This window comes from Oncorhynchus mykiss, chromosome 1 (assembly GCF_013265735.2).
Source record: "Oncorhynchus mykiss isolate Arlee chromosome 1, USDA_OmykA_1.1, whole genome shotgun sequence".
Taxonomy (NCBI): Eukaryota; Metazoa; Chordata; class Actinopteri; order Salmoniformes; family Salmonidae; genus Oncorhynchus; species Oncorhynchus mykiss.
This window is the reverse complement of record NC_048565.1, coordinates 89,245,482-89,265,153: the sequence shown is the minus strand read 5'-3', so window position 1 is coordinate 89,265,153 and position 19,672 is coordinate 89,245,482. Positions and strand designations below refer to the sequence as shown.

Genomic DNA, 19,672 nt, shown 5'->3' with positions numbered 1-19,672 from the left:
GGGGGGGGGGACTAACAGTTCACAAAGTAGGTTCATCACTAGTTACCACAGCCACAAAGTCATAAACCCCAGCCTATTTCTACAATTTAATCTGATTAAAATCCGATTTTAAACCTAACCCTAGACCATAACCGCACTGCTAACCTTATGTCTAACCCTAACGAAGACCAAAAGCACTTAAAAAAATAATAATGCATTTTTACTATATAGCCTATTAGCCAATTTTGACTTTGTGGCTGTGGTAACTAGTGACAACCACAAAGTAGCCTAAGAGGAAAATAGACTGGACGCAGTTATTACCAACCTGCAGGTCGTTGTTGGAAATAGATATTCCCCAACTTCAGTCAACAAGTCCAGTTTGAGTTTTGTGAATAAGATGTCGGCGTTTGGCAAGGTATTTAGCTTGTGTATCGATCAAATGTATTTGAAATCTAAATAAACTGTATTAACATATCAGCAAACAAAAGAGGAATAGTCACAAGCAAACAAGCATACAACACACAAACTATTTACATCGCCAGGAATCGTAAACAAACAAATCATATTCATTAATAATACAACAAGTTTGAATTGCCTTTTTGTTATTCATTGTAGGTAAAGTAGTGCCATATTGTTTAAATTCATTTATAAAGTGAAAAAAGTTAGGTTTTGAATTAGACCATTTGCATTTGTGAATATGAAATTTACCTAGTATTATTTTGCAGTTGAATTAAATATACTACATCTTTATCTATATCAGAATTTCTGAAATAAACCATTATATCAAAACCATTAAATAGTACAACCGGTCCTATTTTTTTGGGTAACACCATTCTGTATGTCAATCCAAAACATTCTACTATAAATACAGGCAAAAAACAAACGCAAAATGGTCTCCTTCTCCATTCCACAGAAATCACGTTAATAGTCAACTTGAATCTTTCCAGAACATGTTTCACAGGATAAATTCTATGTAACATTTTCAATGAAAATGTATTCATTTTTAAAATGTTTTACATCAGCAGATTTTTTATTTTTTTATTTCACCTTCACTTTATTTAACCAGGTAGGCTAGTTGAGAATAAGTTCTCATTTACAATTGCGACCTGGCCAAGATAAAGCAAAGCAGTTCGACACATACAACAACACAGAGTTACACATGGAGTAAAACAAAACATACAGTCAATAATACAGTAGAAACAAGTCTATATACGATGTGAGCAAATGAGGTGAGATAAAGGGAGGTAAAGGCAAAAAAAAGGCCATGGTGGCAAAGTAAATACAATATAGCAAGTAAAACACTGGAATGGTAGATTTGCAATGGAAGAATGTGCAAAGTAGAAATAAAAATAATGGGGTGCAAAATAAATAAAGATGTCACAAAGTGCTATACAGAAACCCAGCCTAAAACCCCAAACAGCAAGCAACGCAGATGTAGAATCAGTTAGACTAGTTTCTATAGGCGTTTATTTCTGTAGGTCTAACAGGAGCTTGTGTATGCGCACTTGTTTACAGGAAGTGGTTAGAAACACAGTTGAGTGAGTGAGACACCGAGGGGAAAGGGAATTTAGGGAGAATCACTGTGGGATGCTTGGCTTGGTTTTCTTTTTTTTGTTTTGTCCTTACCAGTAGTACACATAGACATAAAATAGAGAAATAAGTCATAAGATAACAAAGTTAATAATCAACACTAGATTAATTAATTACACTACAAGAAGACACATGGTTGGAATTGATTGAGCCATACAGACCAACTCTTGTCTGTATGTAGTTGCTATATATCTGAGTTTTTTTCTGAGAGGGGGAGACGAAGAGAGACCAGTCTCTCTGTAGCTGGTGGCTCCCTGCCCTGGTTTGCTGCTGATTTACTCCTTGGTTACCGACTTCTCCAAGTCCAAATGTTTTGGCCCCAAAGCGTGACGGTTTCTATAGCTACTTCACATACATTCCCATGCAGTCACAATGCTGGCACAGGCTCAATGAGAGCTTGAATCTCTCCTAAGGCGGCAAATATTTGGATATGTAAGTCCCCTAAGGCGGCAAATATTTGGATATGTGTAGCTTGTTTTGGAGGTGTGTGTGTGTTTTTCATATTTTCTCTGGTATTGTCTCGGTCACGTGTTGGCACCCTCCAATGCCCCCTTCTTTGCGTCAGGGTCTTTAGCATGTCATGTTTCAGCTGGCATGTCTCAGGGTCTTTAGCATGTCATGTTTCAGCTGGCATGTCTCAGGGTCTTTAGTATGTCATGTTTCAGCTGGCATGTCTCAGGGTCTTTAGCATGTCATGTTTCAGGGTCTTTAGTATGTCATGTCTCAGGGTCTTTAGTATGTCATGTTTCAGCTGGCATGTCTCAGGGTCTTTAGCATGTCATGTTTCAGGGTCTTTAGCATGTCATGTCTCAGGGTCTTTAGCATGTCATGTTTCAGCTGGCATGTCTCAGGGTCTTTAGCATGTCATGTCTCAGGGTCTTTAGCATGTCATGTTTCAGCTGGCATGTCTCAGGGTCTTTAGCATGTCATGTTTCAGCTGGCATGTCTCAGGGTCTTTAGCATGTCATGTTTCAGCTGGCATGTCTCAGGGTCTTTAGCATGTCTCAGGGTCTTTAGTATGTCATGTCTCAGGGTCTTTAGCATGTCTCAGGGTCTTTAGTATGTCATGTTTCAGGGTCTTTAGTATGTCATGTCTCAGGGTCTTTAGCATATCTCAGGGTCTTTAGTATGTCATGTTTCAGCTGGCATGTCTCAGGGTCTTTAGCATGTCATGTTTCAGGGTCTTTAGCATGTCATGTCTCAGGGTCTTTAGCATGTCATGTTTCAGGGTCTTTAGCATGTCATGTCTCAGGGTCTTTAGCATGTCATGTTTCAGGGTCTTTAGCATGTCATGTTTCAGCTGGCATGTCTCAGGGTCTTTAGCATGTCATGTTTTCAGCTGCCATGTCTCAGGGTCTTTAGCATGTCATGTTTCAGCTGGCATGTCTCAGGGTCTTTAGCATGTCATGTTTTCAGCTGACATGTCTCAGGGTCTTTAGCATGTCATGTTTCAGCTGGCATGTCTCAGGGTCTTTAACATGTCATGTTTCAGGGTCTTTAGCATGTCATGTTTCAGGGTCTTTAGCATGTCATGTTTCAGCTGGCATGTCTCAGGGTCTTTAGCATGTCATGTTTCAGCTGGCATGTCTCAGGGTCTTTAGCATGTCATGTTTTCAGCTGACATGTCTCAGGGTCTTTAGCATGTCATGTTTCAGCTGGCATGTCTCAGGGTCTTTAGCATGTCATGTTTCAGCTGGCATGTCTCAGGGTCTTTAGCATTTCATGTTTCAGCTGGCATGTCTCAGGGTCTTTAACATGTCATGTTTCAGGGTCTTTAGCATGGCATGTCTCGGTCTTTAGTATGTCATGTTTCAGCTGACATGTCTCAGGGTCTTTAGCATGTCATGTTTCAGCTGGCATGTCTCAGGGTCTTTAACATGTCATGTTTCAGGGTCTTTAGCATGTCATGTCTCAGGGTCTTTAGCATGTCATGTTTTCAGCTGACATGTCTCAGGGTCTTTAGCATTTCATGTTTCAGCTGGCATGTCTCAGGGTCTTTAACATGTCATGTTTCAGGGTCTTTAGCATGTCATGTTTCGGGGTCTTTAGCATGTCGTGTTTCAGGGTCTTTAGCATGTCATGTTGCAGCTGGCATGTTTCAGGGTCTTTAGCATTTCATGTCTCAGGGTCTTTAAATCAAATGTAATTTGTCACATGCTTTGTGTAGACTACCAATTACTTATGGGCCCTTCCCAACAATGCAGAGAGGAAAATAAAAATAGTAATACTAGGATTGATAACTTGTCTATATACACGTGATACCAGTACCGAGTCCATGTACAGGGTTACGAGGTAGATATGTACATATAAGTAGGGATAAAGTGACGATAATAAACAGTAACATCAGCTAATGTGATGAGTCAAAATAGTTTGTGCAAAAAGGGTCAATGCAGGTAGTCCTGGTAGCTATTGGTTAATTATTTACCAGTCTAATGGCTTGGGAGTATAAACTGTTTAGGATCCTATTGGTTACAGACTTCGTACGCTGGTACCACTTGCTGTGTGGTAGCAGAGAGAACAGTATGACAGTATAACAACTTCATACATGGATAAACAGAGAGCCTGTACATCTCCAGCTTAAACTGACACATATTTTTATGGCGATTTAAAAAAATATATAAATAATTAAACATTTTTAAAATGTATTTATAATGCTAATAAGATTTCTGTGGGGACATCGACTCGTTTTTCTCTGAAAGACCCGACCTGTGGACAAATTGTATGTCTTCAATTGTAGGTCAACATGCCGCAATAATAACTGATTCTGTGTAATACTAACCTTTTATTTTCCTCTTTCATCAGGGCTATTCCACCAAATCCAGATTTGGTTTCCGTCGTGGGAAAACGGCCAAGGACCAGCTCCAACAGGCAGCTTTCGAACCAGCAACTGATACGGCCATCAGAAGTGAATATTTTGACTTACTAAACCATTTAAAAAAAATGGCACCTCGCAACACAAACGTCGGCTTGCTAGGGGGGGGCAGGATGGACCTGTCATGTAAACACAGGCCCGTCTCACACCCCTCACACACCCCTCACACACCCCTCACAGTTACATCATGAAGTCAGTGCCTTGTGCCGGTCAGCAGCAGGTTTTAACTGGTGTAAATGTGCTCTGTATTCCCTTGCAGTGGATAACATGGGCAGGATGTTCCTGGCTGGAGGGGCTGCTGTAGGCCTGGGAGCTCTGTGCTACTACGGACTAGGCATGTCCAATGAGATCGGAGCCATCGAGAGGGCAGTGTAAGTGCTAATGCTTCCATTGGTAGTGTGTGTTGTACTAGTGTTGTACTAGTAGTGTCCCAAGGTAGTGTGTGTGTTGTACTAGTGTTGTCCCATTGGTAGTGTGTGTGTGTGTGTGTTGTACGGTATTATCCCATGGTAGTGTGTGTGTGTTGTACTGGTGTTATCCCATGGTAGTGTGTGTGTTGGACTGGTGTTATCCCATGGTAGTGTGTGTTGTACTGGTGTTATCCCATGCTAGTGTGTGTGTGTGTGTGTTGTACTGGTGTTATCCCATGGTAGTGTGTGTGTTGTACTGGTGTTATCCCATGGTAGTGTGTGTGTTGTACTGGTGTTATCCCATGCTAGTGTGTGTGTGTGTGTTGTACTGGTGTTATCCCATGGTAGTGTGTGTGTTGGACTGGTGTTGTCCCATGGTAGTGTGTGTGTTGTACTGGTGTTATCCCATGGTAGTGTGTGTGTTGTACTGGTGTTATCCCATGGTAGTGTGTGTGTTGTACTGGTGTTATCCTATGGTAGTGTGTGTGTTGTACTGGTGTTATCCCATGGTAGTGTGTGTGTTGTACTGGTGTTATCCCATGGTAGTGTGTGTGTTGTACTGGTGTTATCCCATGGTAGTGTGTGTGTTGTACTGGTGTTATCCCATGGTAGAGTGTGTGTGTTGTACTGGTGTTATCCCATGGTAGTGTGTGTGTTGTACTGGTGTTATCCCATGGTAGTGTGTGTGTTGTACTGGTGTTATCCCATGGTAGTGTGTGTGTTATGCTGGTGTTATCCCATGGTAGTGTGTTGTACTGGTGTTGTCCCATGAAGGTACAGTGGTTTAACAATTCAACCGGTATCAAGTGTATGTGTCATTGTTATTACTGCAGCTATTTCTGTGTAGTTCCATAGGTTTCACCACAACTCAAAGGAAGGTGTTACTTTACCTGTGTCCCAAATGGCACCCTATTCCCTACAGAGTGCACTCAGAGCCCTAATGATTCCTGGTTGAGTATAGTGCCCTATGTTGGGAACAGGGTGCCTATTGTGCAGGTATATCAACTCTGGGTCGACCGATTCTGATTTTTCAACACCGATACCGATTAATCAGCAGATTTTTTAAAAATATATATATTTATAATAATGACAAATACAACAATACTGAATGAACAATGAACAGTTTTATTTTAACTTAAAATAATACATCAATAAAATCTATTTAGTCTCAAATAAATAATGAAACATGTTCAATTTGGTTTAAATAATGTAAAAACAAAGTGTTGGAGAAGAAAGTAATATGTGCCATGTAAGAAAGCTAACGTTTCAGTTCCTTGCTCAGAACATGAGAACATATGAAAGCTGGTGGTTCCTTTTAACATGAGTCTTCAATATTCCCGGGTAAGAAGTTTTAGGTTGTAGTTATTATAGGACTATTTCTCTCTATAACATTTGTATTTCATATACCTTTTACTATTGGATGTTCTAGTAGGTACTTTAGTATTGCCAGCCTAATCTCGGGAGTTGATAGGCTTTAAGTCATACACAGCGCAATGCTTGAAGCATTGCAAAGAGCTGCTGGCAAACGCCGCACGAAAGTGCTGTTTGAATGAATGCTTACGAGCCTGCTGTTGCCTACCACCGCTCAGTCAGACTGCTATATCAAATCATAGACTTAATTATAATAACACACAGAAATGCGAGCCTTAGGTCATTAATATGGTAAAATCCGGAAACTATCATTTCGAAAAACAAAATGTTTATTCTTTCAGTGAAATATGGAACCGTTCTGTATTTTATCTAACGGGTGGCATCCATAACTCTAAATATTCCTGTTACATTGCACAACCTTCAATGTTGTCATAATTACATAAAATTCTGGCAAATTAGTTCGCAACGAGGCAGGCGGCCCAAACTGCTGCATATACCCTGACTCTGCGTGCAATGAACGCAAGGGAAGTGACACAATTTCCCTAGTTTAATATTGCTTGCTAACCTGAATTTCTTTTAACTAAATATGCAGATTTAATAAAATATAGTTGTCTATTGATTTTAAGAAAGGCATTGATGTTTATAGTTAGGTACGATTGTGCTTTTTTCGCAAATGCTCTTTCTTTAAATCATCCCCCCTTTGGCGAAGTTGGCTGTCTTTGTTAGGAAGAAATAGTCTTCACACAGTTCGCAATGAGCCAGGCGGCCCAAACTGCTGCATATACCCTGACTCTGTTGCACAGAACGCAAGAGAAGTGACACAATTTCCCTATTTAAAAGAAATTCATGTTAGCAGGCAATATTAACTACATGCAGGTTTAAAAATATATACTTGCAACGACAATGCTTTTTTTGCAAATGTGCTTGTTAACCTGTCTGGTACCAGTGGGACAGTAGCGTCAACAGCAAGTGAAAATTGCAGGGCGCAAAAGTCAAAACAACAGAAGTCCCATAATTAAAGTTCCTCATACATACAAGTATTATACACCATTTTAAAGATAAACTTGTAAATCCAACCACTGTGTCCGATTTCAAAAAGGCTTTACGGAGAAAGCACACCATGCGATTATGTTAGGTCAGCGCCTAGTCACAGAAAACCATACATCCATTTTCCAGCCAAGAAGAGGGCTCATAAAAGTCAGAAATAGCGATTAAATGAATCACTAACCTCTGATCTTCATCAGATGGCACTCACAGGACTTCATGTAACACAATAAATGTGTGTTTTGTTCGATAAAGTTCCTCTTTATGTCCGAAAACCTCAGTTGAAATTGGCGCGTTATGTACAGTAATCACTGTCTCAAACAAACATCCGGTGAAAGTGCAGAGAGCCACATCAAATAACAGAAATACTCATCATAAACATTGATAAAAGATACAAGTGTTAAATAAACGAATACAGATAAACTTCTCCTTAATGCAACCGCTGTGTCAGATTTAAAAAAAGGCTTTACGGCGAAAGCACATGGCGCGATTATGTTAGGACAATAAATGTTGCCGATAATGTTCCTCTATGTCCAAAAACCTCAGTTTAGTTCAGTAATCCAAAGGCACAATGCGCGTTCTCAACATCAAGACGAAAAGTCAAAAAATAACAATAAAAGTTAGTAGAAACATGTCAAACAATGTTTTAACTTCTTGACGCTACCTATCCCGTTAGCGAGATAATTGTCATCAACAACCGCTGAATTGCAGAGCGCCACATTCAAATAATATTACAAAAAATATTTATATTCATGATATCACAAGTGCAATAAAGCAAAACACAGTTTAGCATTTTGTTAATCCACCTGTCGTGTCCGATTTTGAAAATATGCTTTACAGCGAAAGCAATCCAAGCGTTTGTTTAAGTTTATCGATCACTAGACAAAACATTAAGAACACTTAGCATCAAAGTAGATTGGTCACGGACATCAGAGAAGCAATAAAATGAATCGCTTACCTTTGATCTTCGGATGTTTTCTCTCACGAGACTCCCATTTACACAATAAATGTTCCTTTTGTTCCATAAAGGTTATTTTTATATCCAAAATACCTCCGTTTGTTTGACGAATGTTCAGAAATTCACAGGCTCGAACGGTCACGACAACGCAGACAAATTCCAAATAGTATCCGTAATGTCCACAGAAACATGTGAAACGTTTTTTTATAATCAATCCTCAGGTTGTTTTTAAAATATATAATCGATAATATATCAACCGGCACTGTCTTTTTCAGTAGGAGAGGGAGAGACGATGGCTGCCCAAGCTCTGTTGCGCAAGCAAAACTCATGCTAACGCCTGACGCGATGTTATCTTTCTCGCTAATTTTTTCAAAATAAAAGCCTGAAACTATGTTTAAAGACTGTTGACACCTTGAGGAAGCGATAGGAAAAGGAATCTGGTTGATATCCCTTTAAATGGAGCGAAGGCAGGCTATGGAACATGGAGCTTTCAAAATAGAAGCCACTTCCTGGTTTGATTTTCCTCAGGTTTAGCCTGCAATATCAGTTATGTTATACTCACAGACAATATTTTGACAGTTTGGAAACTTTAGAGTTTTCTATCCTAATCTGTCAATTATATGCATATTCTAGCATATGGGCCTGAGAAATAGGCCGTTTACATTGGGAACGTTATTTTCCCAAACATAAAATAGTGCCCCCTAGCTGAAAGAGGTTAAAATCAATCCTCAAGTTGTTTTTGTCATAAATAAGCAATAATATTTCAACCAGACAAAAGGTTCGTCAATAGAAAAGGAGAAACAAAAAATGCACGCTCCCGATCACGCGCTTGGCTCATGTCTGGAAATTTCCACTGTCCACTCATTGAAAGTGCTGTATCTCCCTCATTTTTCAGAGTAAAAGCCTGAAACAATGCCCAAAGACTGGCCACATGTAGAAGAAGCCATAGAGATCATGAACTGGGTCCTAAGTTTTTGTATAGTGGATAGGCATTCAATGGAAAAACAGCTTTTCAAAATAATAGTACTTCCTGGATGGATTTTCCTCTGGTTTTCGCCTGCCATATCAGTTCTGTTATACTCACAGACATTTATTTTAACAGTTTTGGAAACTTTAGTGTTTTCTATCCAAATCTATTAATTATATGCATATCCTAGCTTCTGGGCCTGAGTAACGGGTAGTTTAATTTGGGCACGCTTTTCATCCAAAATTCCGAATGCTGCCCCCTACCCTAGAGAAGTTAAATCACCCTTTTTGGCAAAATAGGCTATGATTCAATGATAAATTAACAGGCACCGCATTGATTATATGCAACGCAGGACAAGCTAGATAACTGCATTACTAGTTGATGATATTACTAGTTTAACTAGTGATTATGTTAAGATTGATTGTTTTTTTTATAAGATATGTTTAATGCTAGCTAGCACCTTACCTTGGCTCCTTGTTGCACTCGCATAACAGGTCTGCCATGACAGGCCTGCCATGCAGTCTCCTCGTGGAGTGCAATATAATCGGCCATGATCGGTGTCCAAATATGCAGATTACCGATTGTTATGAAAACTAGAAATCAGCCCTAATTAATCGGCCATTCGGATGAATCGGTCGACCTCTGAAATCAACGTGCTGTCCTCTGTAAATGTTTATTTTCCCTGTGTCTCCTACCCCAGTATCTGGCCCCAGTACGTGAAGGACAGGATCCACTCGACCTACATGTACTTTGCAGGCAGTGTGGGGATGACAGCTCTGTCGGCTGTGGCCGTCAGCAGGACCCCAGCCCTCATGGGTGTCATGATGAGAGGATCCTGGCTGGTAATTCACATTTTATTATTTCTCCAGGATTTAACCAGTAAAGACAGCCTGTTTTTAAAAGGTAGATTCAGCTAAATGACTTTGTCACGAGCAGCACCACAGATATTAAGATGAGCGAGATGCAAGACTTCACTCTCACACAGTTACACAAAGATCTGCCATCTGCATAGATTTAGCTTTACTCTGTTACAGCAGGGTAGCCAAGGGACCAAAACAGCAGGGTAACCAAGGGACCAGAACAGCAGGGTAGCCAAGGGACCAAAACAGCAGGGTAGCCAAGGGACCAGAACAGCAGGGTAGCCAAGGGACCAGAACAGCAGGGTAGCCAAGGGACCAAAACAGCAGGGTAGCCACGGGACCAGAACAGCAGGGTAGCCACGGGACCAGAACAGCAGGGTAGCCACGGGACCAAAACAGCAGGGTAGCCAAGGGACCAAAACAGCAGGGTAGCCAAGGGACCAAAACAGCAGGGTAGCCAAGGGACCAGAACAGCAGGGTAGCCAAGGGACCAGAACAGCAGGGTAGCCAAGGGACCAGAACAGCAGGGTAGCCAAGGGACCAGAACGGCAGGGTAGTCAAGGAACCAATACAGCAGGGAAGCTGTTACAGCCGGGTAGCCAAGGGACCAGAACAGCAGGGTAGTCATGGAACCAATACAGCAGGGAAGCTGTTACAGCCGGGTAGCCAAGGGACCAAAACAGCAGGGTAGCCACGGGACCAAGACAGCAGGGTAGCTGTTATAGCAGGGTAGCCACGGGACCAAAACAGCAGGGTAGCCACGGGACCAAAACAGCAGGGTAGCCACGGGACTAAAACAGCAGGGTAGCCATGGGACCAAAACAACAGGGTAGCCAAGGAACGAAAACAGCAGGGTAGTCAAGGAACCAATACAGCAGGGAAGCTGTTACAGCGGGGTAGCCAAGGGACCAAAACAGCAGGGTTGCCACGGGACCAAGACAGCAGGGTAGCCACGGGACCAAAACAGCAGGGTAGCCACGGGACCAAAACAGCAGGGTAGCCACGGGACCAAAACAGCAGGGTAGCCACGGACCAAAACAGCAGGTTAGCCTCAGGACCAAAACAGCAGGTTAGCCACGGGACCAAAACAGCAGGGTAGCTGTTATAGCAGGGTAGCCAAGGGACCAAGAAAGCAGGGTAGCCACGGGACCAAGAAAGCAGGGTAGCCACGGGACCAAGAAAGCAGGGTAGCCACGGGACCAAGAAAGCAGGGTAGCCACGGGACCAAAACAGCAGGGTAGCCACGGGACCAAAACAGCAGAGAAGCTGTTACAGCAGGGTAGCTGTTATAGCAGGGTAGCCACGGGACCAAGAAAGCAGGGTAGCCAAGGGACCAAGAAAGCAGGGTAGCCACGGGACCAAGAAAGCAGGGTAGCCACGGGACCAAGAAAGCAGGGTAGCCACGGGACCAAAACAGCAGGGTAGCTAAGGGACCAAGACAGCAGGGTAGCCATGGGACCAAGACAGCTGAGAAGCTGTTACAGCAGGGTAGCCACGGGACCAAGACGGCAGGGTGGCCACGGGACCAAGACGGCAGGGTGGCCACGGGACCAAGACGGCAGGGTGGCCACGGGACCAAGACGGCAGGGTGGCCACGGGACCAAGACGGCAGGGTGGCCACGGGACCAAGACGGCAGGGTGGCCACGGGACCAAGACGGCAGGGTGGCCACGGGACCAAGACGGCAGGGTGGCCACGGGACCAAGACGGCAGGGTGGCCACGGGACCAAGACGGCAGGGTGGCCACGGGACCAAGACGGCAGGGTGGCCACGGGACCAAGACAGTGGAGAAGTTGAGCTTCAACGCTTTTAGTTGTTGTGGGAATTGACCCACTGTGCTGTTGACTTTCTGCATCTACGTCATATCGCTGAGTTTTACCTTCAAGGAAATATTAGTTTTTACCACGACTATTGCCACTGGGCCAGTGACTAATGACTAAAAGTATATCTGCATCCACTGAATGTTATTAACCCTTAAAAAGGAATGTAGTGGTTTGAGGGCCCACCTAACCTCATTGTTTTGTGTTGATACGTCTGGTGCTGATTTTCAAACCATTGTGTATGATTTAGAGACGCTTTTCAATAGCTTTTCAATAGCTTTTCAATAGCCACTGTGGGTATTTTTTTGTTGTTCAAATAATACAGACATTTGTCATTTTTTTTCCACCAGGCTATTGGAGCTACCTTTGCAGCCATGATTGGAGCAGGCATGCTGGTCAGATCTATCTCTTATGACCAGAGCCCAGGAGCCAAACATCTAGCCTGGATGCTACATGCAGGTGTTGGACTGCTTCACCTTCTCACTTTACCAAGCATTTGTCAATTGAAACGTCCCACTTGCTTGTTTTCTGCCACTAGAGGGCAGTAGTATAAAGGTTCAGAATACCCTCGCTATGCAGCAGCAGTCGACTTGAATGGAGCAGGGTTTTCTAGTACTTACTGACACCGGTGCTGTGCCTGTGAGAATATTCTGAGAAGACTGTTAAATACCAGATCTGTTTTCTTTAAGTAGAACATCTTGTGATATATAAAACCTCTTTATTTGGACCTCAGATGATAAATAGCTGTGTAGCTAAAATCTGGTGCTTTTTCATGTTTGATGTACGTACCTGGTCCCTTTTTTTTAAACTGACCTAATAAATAAATCCATCCATTTGTCCCTGTGTTTCCAGGTGTGATGGGAGCGGTCATAGCCCCCATGACTCTGCTCGGTGGGCCCCTGATGATGAGGGCAGCCTGGTACACAGCGGGCATAGTGGGGGGTCTGTCCACCGTGGCCATGTGTGCCCCCAGTGAGAAGTTCCTCAACATGGGAGGACCCCTGGCGGTGGGCTTCGGAGTCGTCTTCGCCTCTTCCATCGGTTAGTACCTTTCAATAACCCTGGCTGTGGGTTTCAGTGGTCTCCACCACCTCTATCGGTTAGTATCTTTAGATCAATGACCCTGGCTGTGGGTTTCAGTGGTCTCTATCGGTTAGTATCTTTAGATCAATAACCCTGACTGTGGGTTTCAGTGGTCTCCACCTCCTCTATCGGTTAGTATCTTTAGATCAATAACCCTGGCTGTTGGTTTCAGTGGTCTCCACCTCCTCTATCAGTTAGTATCTTTAGATCAATAACCCTGGCTGTGGGTTTCAGTGGTCTCTATCGGTTAGTATCTTTAGATCAATAACCCTGACTGTGGGTTTCAGTGGTCTCCACCCTCTCTATCGGTTAGTATCTGTAGATCAATAACCCTGGCTGTGGGTTTCAGTGGTCTCCACCATCTCTATCGGTTAGTATCTTTAGATCAATAACCCTGGCTGTGGGTTTCAGTGGTCTCTATCGGTTAGTATCTTTAGATCAATAACCCTGGCAGTGGGTTTCAGTGGTCTCTATCGGTTAGTATCTTTAGATCAATAACCCTGACTGTGGGTTTCAGTGGTCTCCACCATCTCTATCGGTTAGTATCTGTAGATCAATAACCCTGGCTGTGGGTTTCAGTGGTCTCTATCGGTTAGTATCTGTAGATCAATAACCCTGGCTGTTGGTTTCAGTGGTCTCTATCGGTTAGTATCTTTAGATCAATAACCCTGGCTGTTGGTTTCAGTGGTCTCTATTGGTTATTATCTTTAGATCAATAACCCTGGCAGTGGGTTTCAGTGGTCTCTATCGGTTAGTATCTTTAGATCAATAACCCTGGGTGTGGGTTTCAGTGGTCTCTATCGGTTAGTATCTTTAGATCAATAACCCTGGCTGTTGGTTTCAGTGGTCTCTATCGGTTAGTATCTTTAGATCAATAACCCTGGCAGTGGGTTTCAGTGGTCTCTATCGGTTAGTATCTTTAGATCAATAACATGGTAGACAGACATCAATGGAAAACAACATGGTAGACGGACATCAATGAAAAACAACATGGTAGACGGACATCAATGAAAAACAACATGGTAGACGGACATCAATGGAAAACAACATGGTAGACGGACATCAATGGAAAACAACATGGTAGACGGACATCAATGAAAAACAACATGGTAGACGGACATCAATGGAAAACAACATGGTAGACGGACATCAATGGAAAACAACATGGTAGACAGACATCAATGGAAAACAACATGGTAGACAGACATCAATGAAAAACAACATGGTAGACGGACATCAACAAAAAACAACATGGTAGACAGACGTCAATGAAAAACAACATAGTAGACAGACATCAATGAAAAACAACATGGTAGACAGACATCAATGAAAAACAACATAGTAGACAGACATCAATGAAAAACAACATGGTAGACAGACGTCAATGAAAAACAACATGGTAGACAGACATCAATGGAAAATAAAATAACATGGTAGACAGACATCAATGGAAAACAACATGGTAGACAGACAGCAATGGAAAACAACATGGTAGACAGACATCAATGGAAAACAACATGGTAGACAGACATCAATGGAAAACAACATGGTAGACAGACATCAATGGAAAACAACATGGTAGACAGACATCAATGGAAAACAACATGGTAGACAGACATCAATGGAAAACAACATGGTAGACAGACATCAATGAAAAACAACATGGTAGACAGACATCAATGAGAAACAACATGGTAGACAGACATCAATGCAAAACAACATGGTAGACAGACATCAATGAAAAACAACATGGTAGACAGACATCAATGAAAAACATGGTAGACAGACGTCAATGAAAAACAACATGGTAGACAGACGTCAATGGAAAACAACATGGTAGACAGACGTCAATGAAAAACAACATGGTAGACAGACATCAATGAAAAACATGGTAGACAGACATCAATGAAAAACAACATGGTAGACGGACATCAATGAAAAACAACATGGTAGACAGACGTTAATGAAAAACAACATGGTAGACAGACATCAATGAAAAACAACATGGTAGACAGACATCAATGGAAAACAACATGGTAGACAGACATCAATGGAAAACAACATGGTAGACAGACATCAATGGAAAACACCATGGTAGACAGACGTCAATGAAAAACAACATGGTAGACAGACATCAATGAAAAACAACATGGTAGACAGACATCAATGGAAAACAACATGGTAGACAGACATCAATGGAAAACAACATGGTAGACAGACATCAATGGAAAACACCATGGTAGACAGACGTCAATGAAAAACAACATGGTAGACAGACATCAATGAAAAACAACATGGTAGACAGACATCAATGGAAAACAACATGGTAGACAGACATCATTGAAGTCCGTTGAACCGTAGCCTTTTGTTTCATCAAACCCAGTAAATTTTTAGTGGATTATTCAAGATACCAGTGTGCTGGAGTTTCTTCTTTTTCAAATAGCATTATTTAGGATCTGGCTCTCTGGTGACAAACACCCTTGACACACAATTTCCCCTCAATTATTAATTGAGCTTGAGGACATGGTATTAATGTAATGTCCTCTCCACTCTCTCTGTCCCCAGGCTCAATGTTCCTGCCCCCTACCTCAGCGATGGGAGCAGGCCTCTACTCCATCGCTATCTACGGAGGTCTGGTCCTCTTCAGCATGTTCCTGCTCTACGACACCCAGAAGGTCATCAAGAGGGCGGAGACGTACCCCATGTACGGGATGCAGAAATACGACCCCATCAACTCGTAAGTGACGTCTGCAGAGTCATCTGTCCTGCTGTCGGATTTGTTCTGTTCCTTACTGTTTAAACAGATAGTCAACTAGTCCAGTTCTGTTCCTTACTGTTTAAACAGATAGTCAACTAGTCCAGTTCTGTTCCTTACTGTTTAAACAGACAGTCAACTAGTCCAGTTCTGTTCCTTACTGTTTAAACAGACAGTCAACTAGTCCAGTTCTGTTCCTTACTGTTTAAACAGACAGTCAACTAGTCCAGTTCTGTTCCTTACTGTTTAAACAGATAGTCAACTAGTCCAGTTCTGTTCCTTACTGTTTAAACAGATAGTCAACTAGTCCAGTTCTGTTCCTTACTGTTTAAACAGACAGTCAACTAGTCCAGTTCTGTTCCTTACTGTTTAAACAGATAGTCAACTAGTCCAGTTCTGTTCCTTACTGTTTAAACAGACAGTCAACTAGTCCAGTTCTGTTCCTTACTGTTTAAACAGATAGTCAACTAGTCCAGTTCTGTTCCTTACTGTTTAAACAGATAGGCAACTAGTCCAGTTCTGTACCTTACTGTTTAAACAGATAGTCAACTAGTCCAGTTCTGTTCCTTACTGTTTAAACAGATAGTCAACTAGTCCAGTTCTGTTCCTTACTGTTTAAACAGATAGGCAACTAGTCCAGTTCTGTTCCTTACTGTTTAAACAGATAGGCAACTAGTCCAGTTCTGTTCCTTACTGTTTAAACAGATAGTCAACTAGTCCAGTTCTGTTCCTTACTGTTTAAACAGATAGTCAACTAGTCCAGTTCTGTTCCTTACTGTTTAAACAGATAGTCAACTAGTCCAGTTATGTTCCTTACTGTTTAAACAGTCAACTAGTCCAGTTCTGTTCCTTACTGTTTAAACAGACAGTCAACTAGTCCAGTTCTGTTCCTTACTGTTTAAACAGATAGTCAACTAGTCCAGTTCTGTTCCTTACTGTTTAAACAGATAGTCAACTAGTCCACTTCTGTTCCTTACTGTTTAAACAGACAGTCAACTAGTCCAGTTCTGTTCCTTACTGTTTAAACAGACAGTCAACTAGTCCAGTTCTGTTCCTTACTGTTTAAACAGATAGTCAACTAGTCCAGTTCTGTACCTTACTGTTTAAACAGATAGTCAACTAGTCCAGTTCTGTACCTTACTGTTTAAACAGATAGTCAACTAGTCCAGTTCTGTACCTTACTGTTTAAACAGATAGTCAACTAGTCCAGTTCTGTACCTTACTGTTTAAACAGATAGTCAACTAGTCCAGTTCTGTTCCTTACTGTTTAAACAGACAGTCAACTAGTCCAGTTCTGTTCCTTACTGTTTAAACAGACAGTCAACTAGTCCAGTTCTGTTCCTTACTGTTTAAACAGATAGTCAACCAGTCCAGTTCTGTACCTTACTGTTTAAACAGACAGTCAACTAGTCCAGTTCTGTTCCTTACTGTTTAAACAGACAGTCAACTAGTCCAGTTCTGTTCCTTACTGTTTAAACAGCTAGTCAACTAGTCCAGTTCTGTTCCTTACTGTTTAAACAGACAGTCAACTAGTCCAGTTCTGTTCCTTACTGTTTAAACAGATAATCAACTAGTCCAGTTCTATACCTTACTGTTTAAACAGATAGTCAACTAGTCCAGTTCTGTTCCTTACTGTTTAAACAGATAGTCAACTAGTCCACTTCTGTTCCTTACTGTTTAAACAGACAGTCAACTAGTCCAGTTCTGTTCCTTACTGTTTAAACAGACAGTCAACTAGTCCAGTTCTGTTCCTTACTGTTTAAACAGATAGTCAACTAGTCCAGTTCTGTACCTTACTGTTTAAACAGATAGTCAACTAGTCCAGTTCTGTACCTTACTGTTTAAACAGATAGTCAACTAGTCCAGTTCTGTACCTTACTGTTTAAACAGATAGTCAACTAGTCCAGTTCTGTTCCTTACTGTTTAAACAGATAGTCAACTAGTCCAGTTCTGTTCCTTACTGTTTAAACATAGTCAACTAGTCCAGTTCTGTTCCTTACTGTTTAAACAGATAGTCAACTAGTCCAGTTCTGTACCTTACTGTTTAAACAGATAGTCAACTAGTCCAGTTCTGTTCCTTACTGTTTAAACAGATAGTCAACTAGTCCAGTTCTGTTCCTTACTGTTTAAACAGACAGTCAACTAGTCCAGTTCTGTTCCTTACTGTTTAAACAGACAGTCAACCAGTCCAGTTCTGTTCCTTACTGTTTAAACAGACAGTCAACTAGTCCAGTTCTGTTCCTTACTGTTTAAACAGACAGTCAACCAGTCCAGTTCTGTTCCTTACTGTTTAAACAGACAGTCAACTAGTCCAGTTCTGTTCCTTACTGTTTACACAGACAGTCAACTAGTCCCGTTCTGTACCTTACTGTTTAAACAGACAGTCAACTAGTCCAGTTCTGTTCCTTACTGTTTAAACAGCTAGTCAACTAGTCCAGTTCTGTTCCTTACTGTTTAAACAGACAGTCAACTAGTCCAGTTCTGTTCCTTACTGTTTAAACAGATAGTCAACTAGTCCAGTTCTGTACCTTACTGTTTAAACAGATAGTCAACTAGTCCAGTTCTGTACCTTACTGTTTAAACAGATAGTCAACTAGTCCAGTTCTGTTCCTTACTGTTTAAACAGATAGTCAACTAGTCCAGTTCTGTTCCTTACTGTTTAAACAGATAGTCAACTAGTCCAGTTCTGTTCCTTACTGTTTAAACAGATAGTCAACTAGTCCAGTTCTGTTCCTTACTGTTTAAACAGATAGTCAACTAGTCCAGTTCTGTACCTTACTGTTTAAACAGATAGTCAACTAGTCCAGTTCTGTTCCTTACTGTTTAAACAGATAGTCAACTAGTCCAGTTCTGTTCCTTACTGTTTAAACAGATAGGCAACTAGTCCAGTTCTGTTCCTTACTGTTTAAACAGATAGTCAACTAGTCCAGTTCTGTTCCTTACTGTTTAAACAGATAGTCAACTAGTCCAGTTCTGTTCCTTACTGTTTAAACAGATAGGCAACTAGTCCAGTTCTGTTCCTTACTGTTTAAACAGATAGTCAACTAGTCCAGTTCTGTTCCTTACTGTTTAAACAGATAGTCAACTAGTCCAGTTCTGTTCCTTACTGTTTAAACAGATAGTCAACTAGTCCAGTTCTGTTCCTTACTGTTTAAACAGATAGTCAACTAGTCCAGTTCTGTTCCTTACTGTTTAAACAGATAGTCAACTAGTCCAGTTCTGTTCCTTACTGTTTAAACAGATAGTCAACTAGTCCAGTTCTGTTCCTTACTGTTTAAACAGATAGTCAACTAGTCCAGTTCTGTTCCTTACTGTTTAAACAGATAGGCAACTAGTCCAGTTCTGTTCCTTACTGTTTAAACAGATAGTCAACTAGTCCAGTTCTGTTCCTTACTGTTTAAACAGATAGTCAACTAGTCCAGTTCTGTTCCTTACTGTTTAAACAGACAGTCAACTAGTCCAGTTCTGTTCCTTACTGTTTAAACAGATAGTCAACTAGTCCAGTTCTATACCTTACTGTTTAAACAGATAGTCAACTAGTCCAGTTCTGTTCCTTACTGTTTAAACAGACAGTCAACTAGTCCACTTCTGTTCCTTACTGTTTAAACAGACAGTCAACTAGTCCAGTTCGGTTCCTTACTGTTTAAACAGACAGTCAACTAGTCCAGTTCTGTTCCTTACTGTTTAAACAGATAGTCAACTAGTCCAGTTCTGTTCCTTACTGTTTAAACAGACAGTCAACTAGTCCAGTTCTGTTCCTTACTGTTTAAACAGATAGTCAACTAGTCCAGTTCTGTACCTTACTGTTTAAACAGATAGTCAACTAGTCCAGTTCTGTACCTTACTGTTTAAACAGATAGTCAACTAGTCCAGTTCTGTTCCTTACTGTTTAAACAGATAGTCAACTAGTCCAGTTCTGTTCCTTACTGTTTAAACAGATAGTCAACTAGTCCAGTTCTGTTCC

At 41.5% G+C, this 19,672-nt stretch overlaps 1 protein-coding gene across 4 annotated transcripts in view; it reads left to right on the top strand.

The window, feature by feature from the left end:
* Nucleotides 1-19,672, top strand: part of ghitm (growth hormone inducible transmembrane protein) — a 47,222-nt gene that overhangs the window by 5,218 nt on the left and 22,332 nt on the right. For 3 of the 4 annotated variants that reach the window (XM_036978480.1, XM_036979087.1, XM_036979551.1), the window contains exons 3-8: nt 4,372-4,474; nt 4,701-4,812; nt 9,892-10,033; nt 12,221-12,329; nt 12,723-12,911; nt 15,519-15,690. In XM_036978480.1, the coding sequence (XP_036834375.1) occupies nt 4,372-4,474; nt 4,701-4,812; nt 9,892-10,033; nt 12,221-12,329; nt 12,723-12,911; nt 15,519-15,690 (827 nt within the window). 4 annotated transcript variants of the gene reach the window in all.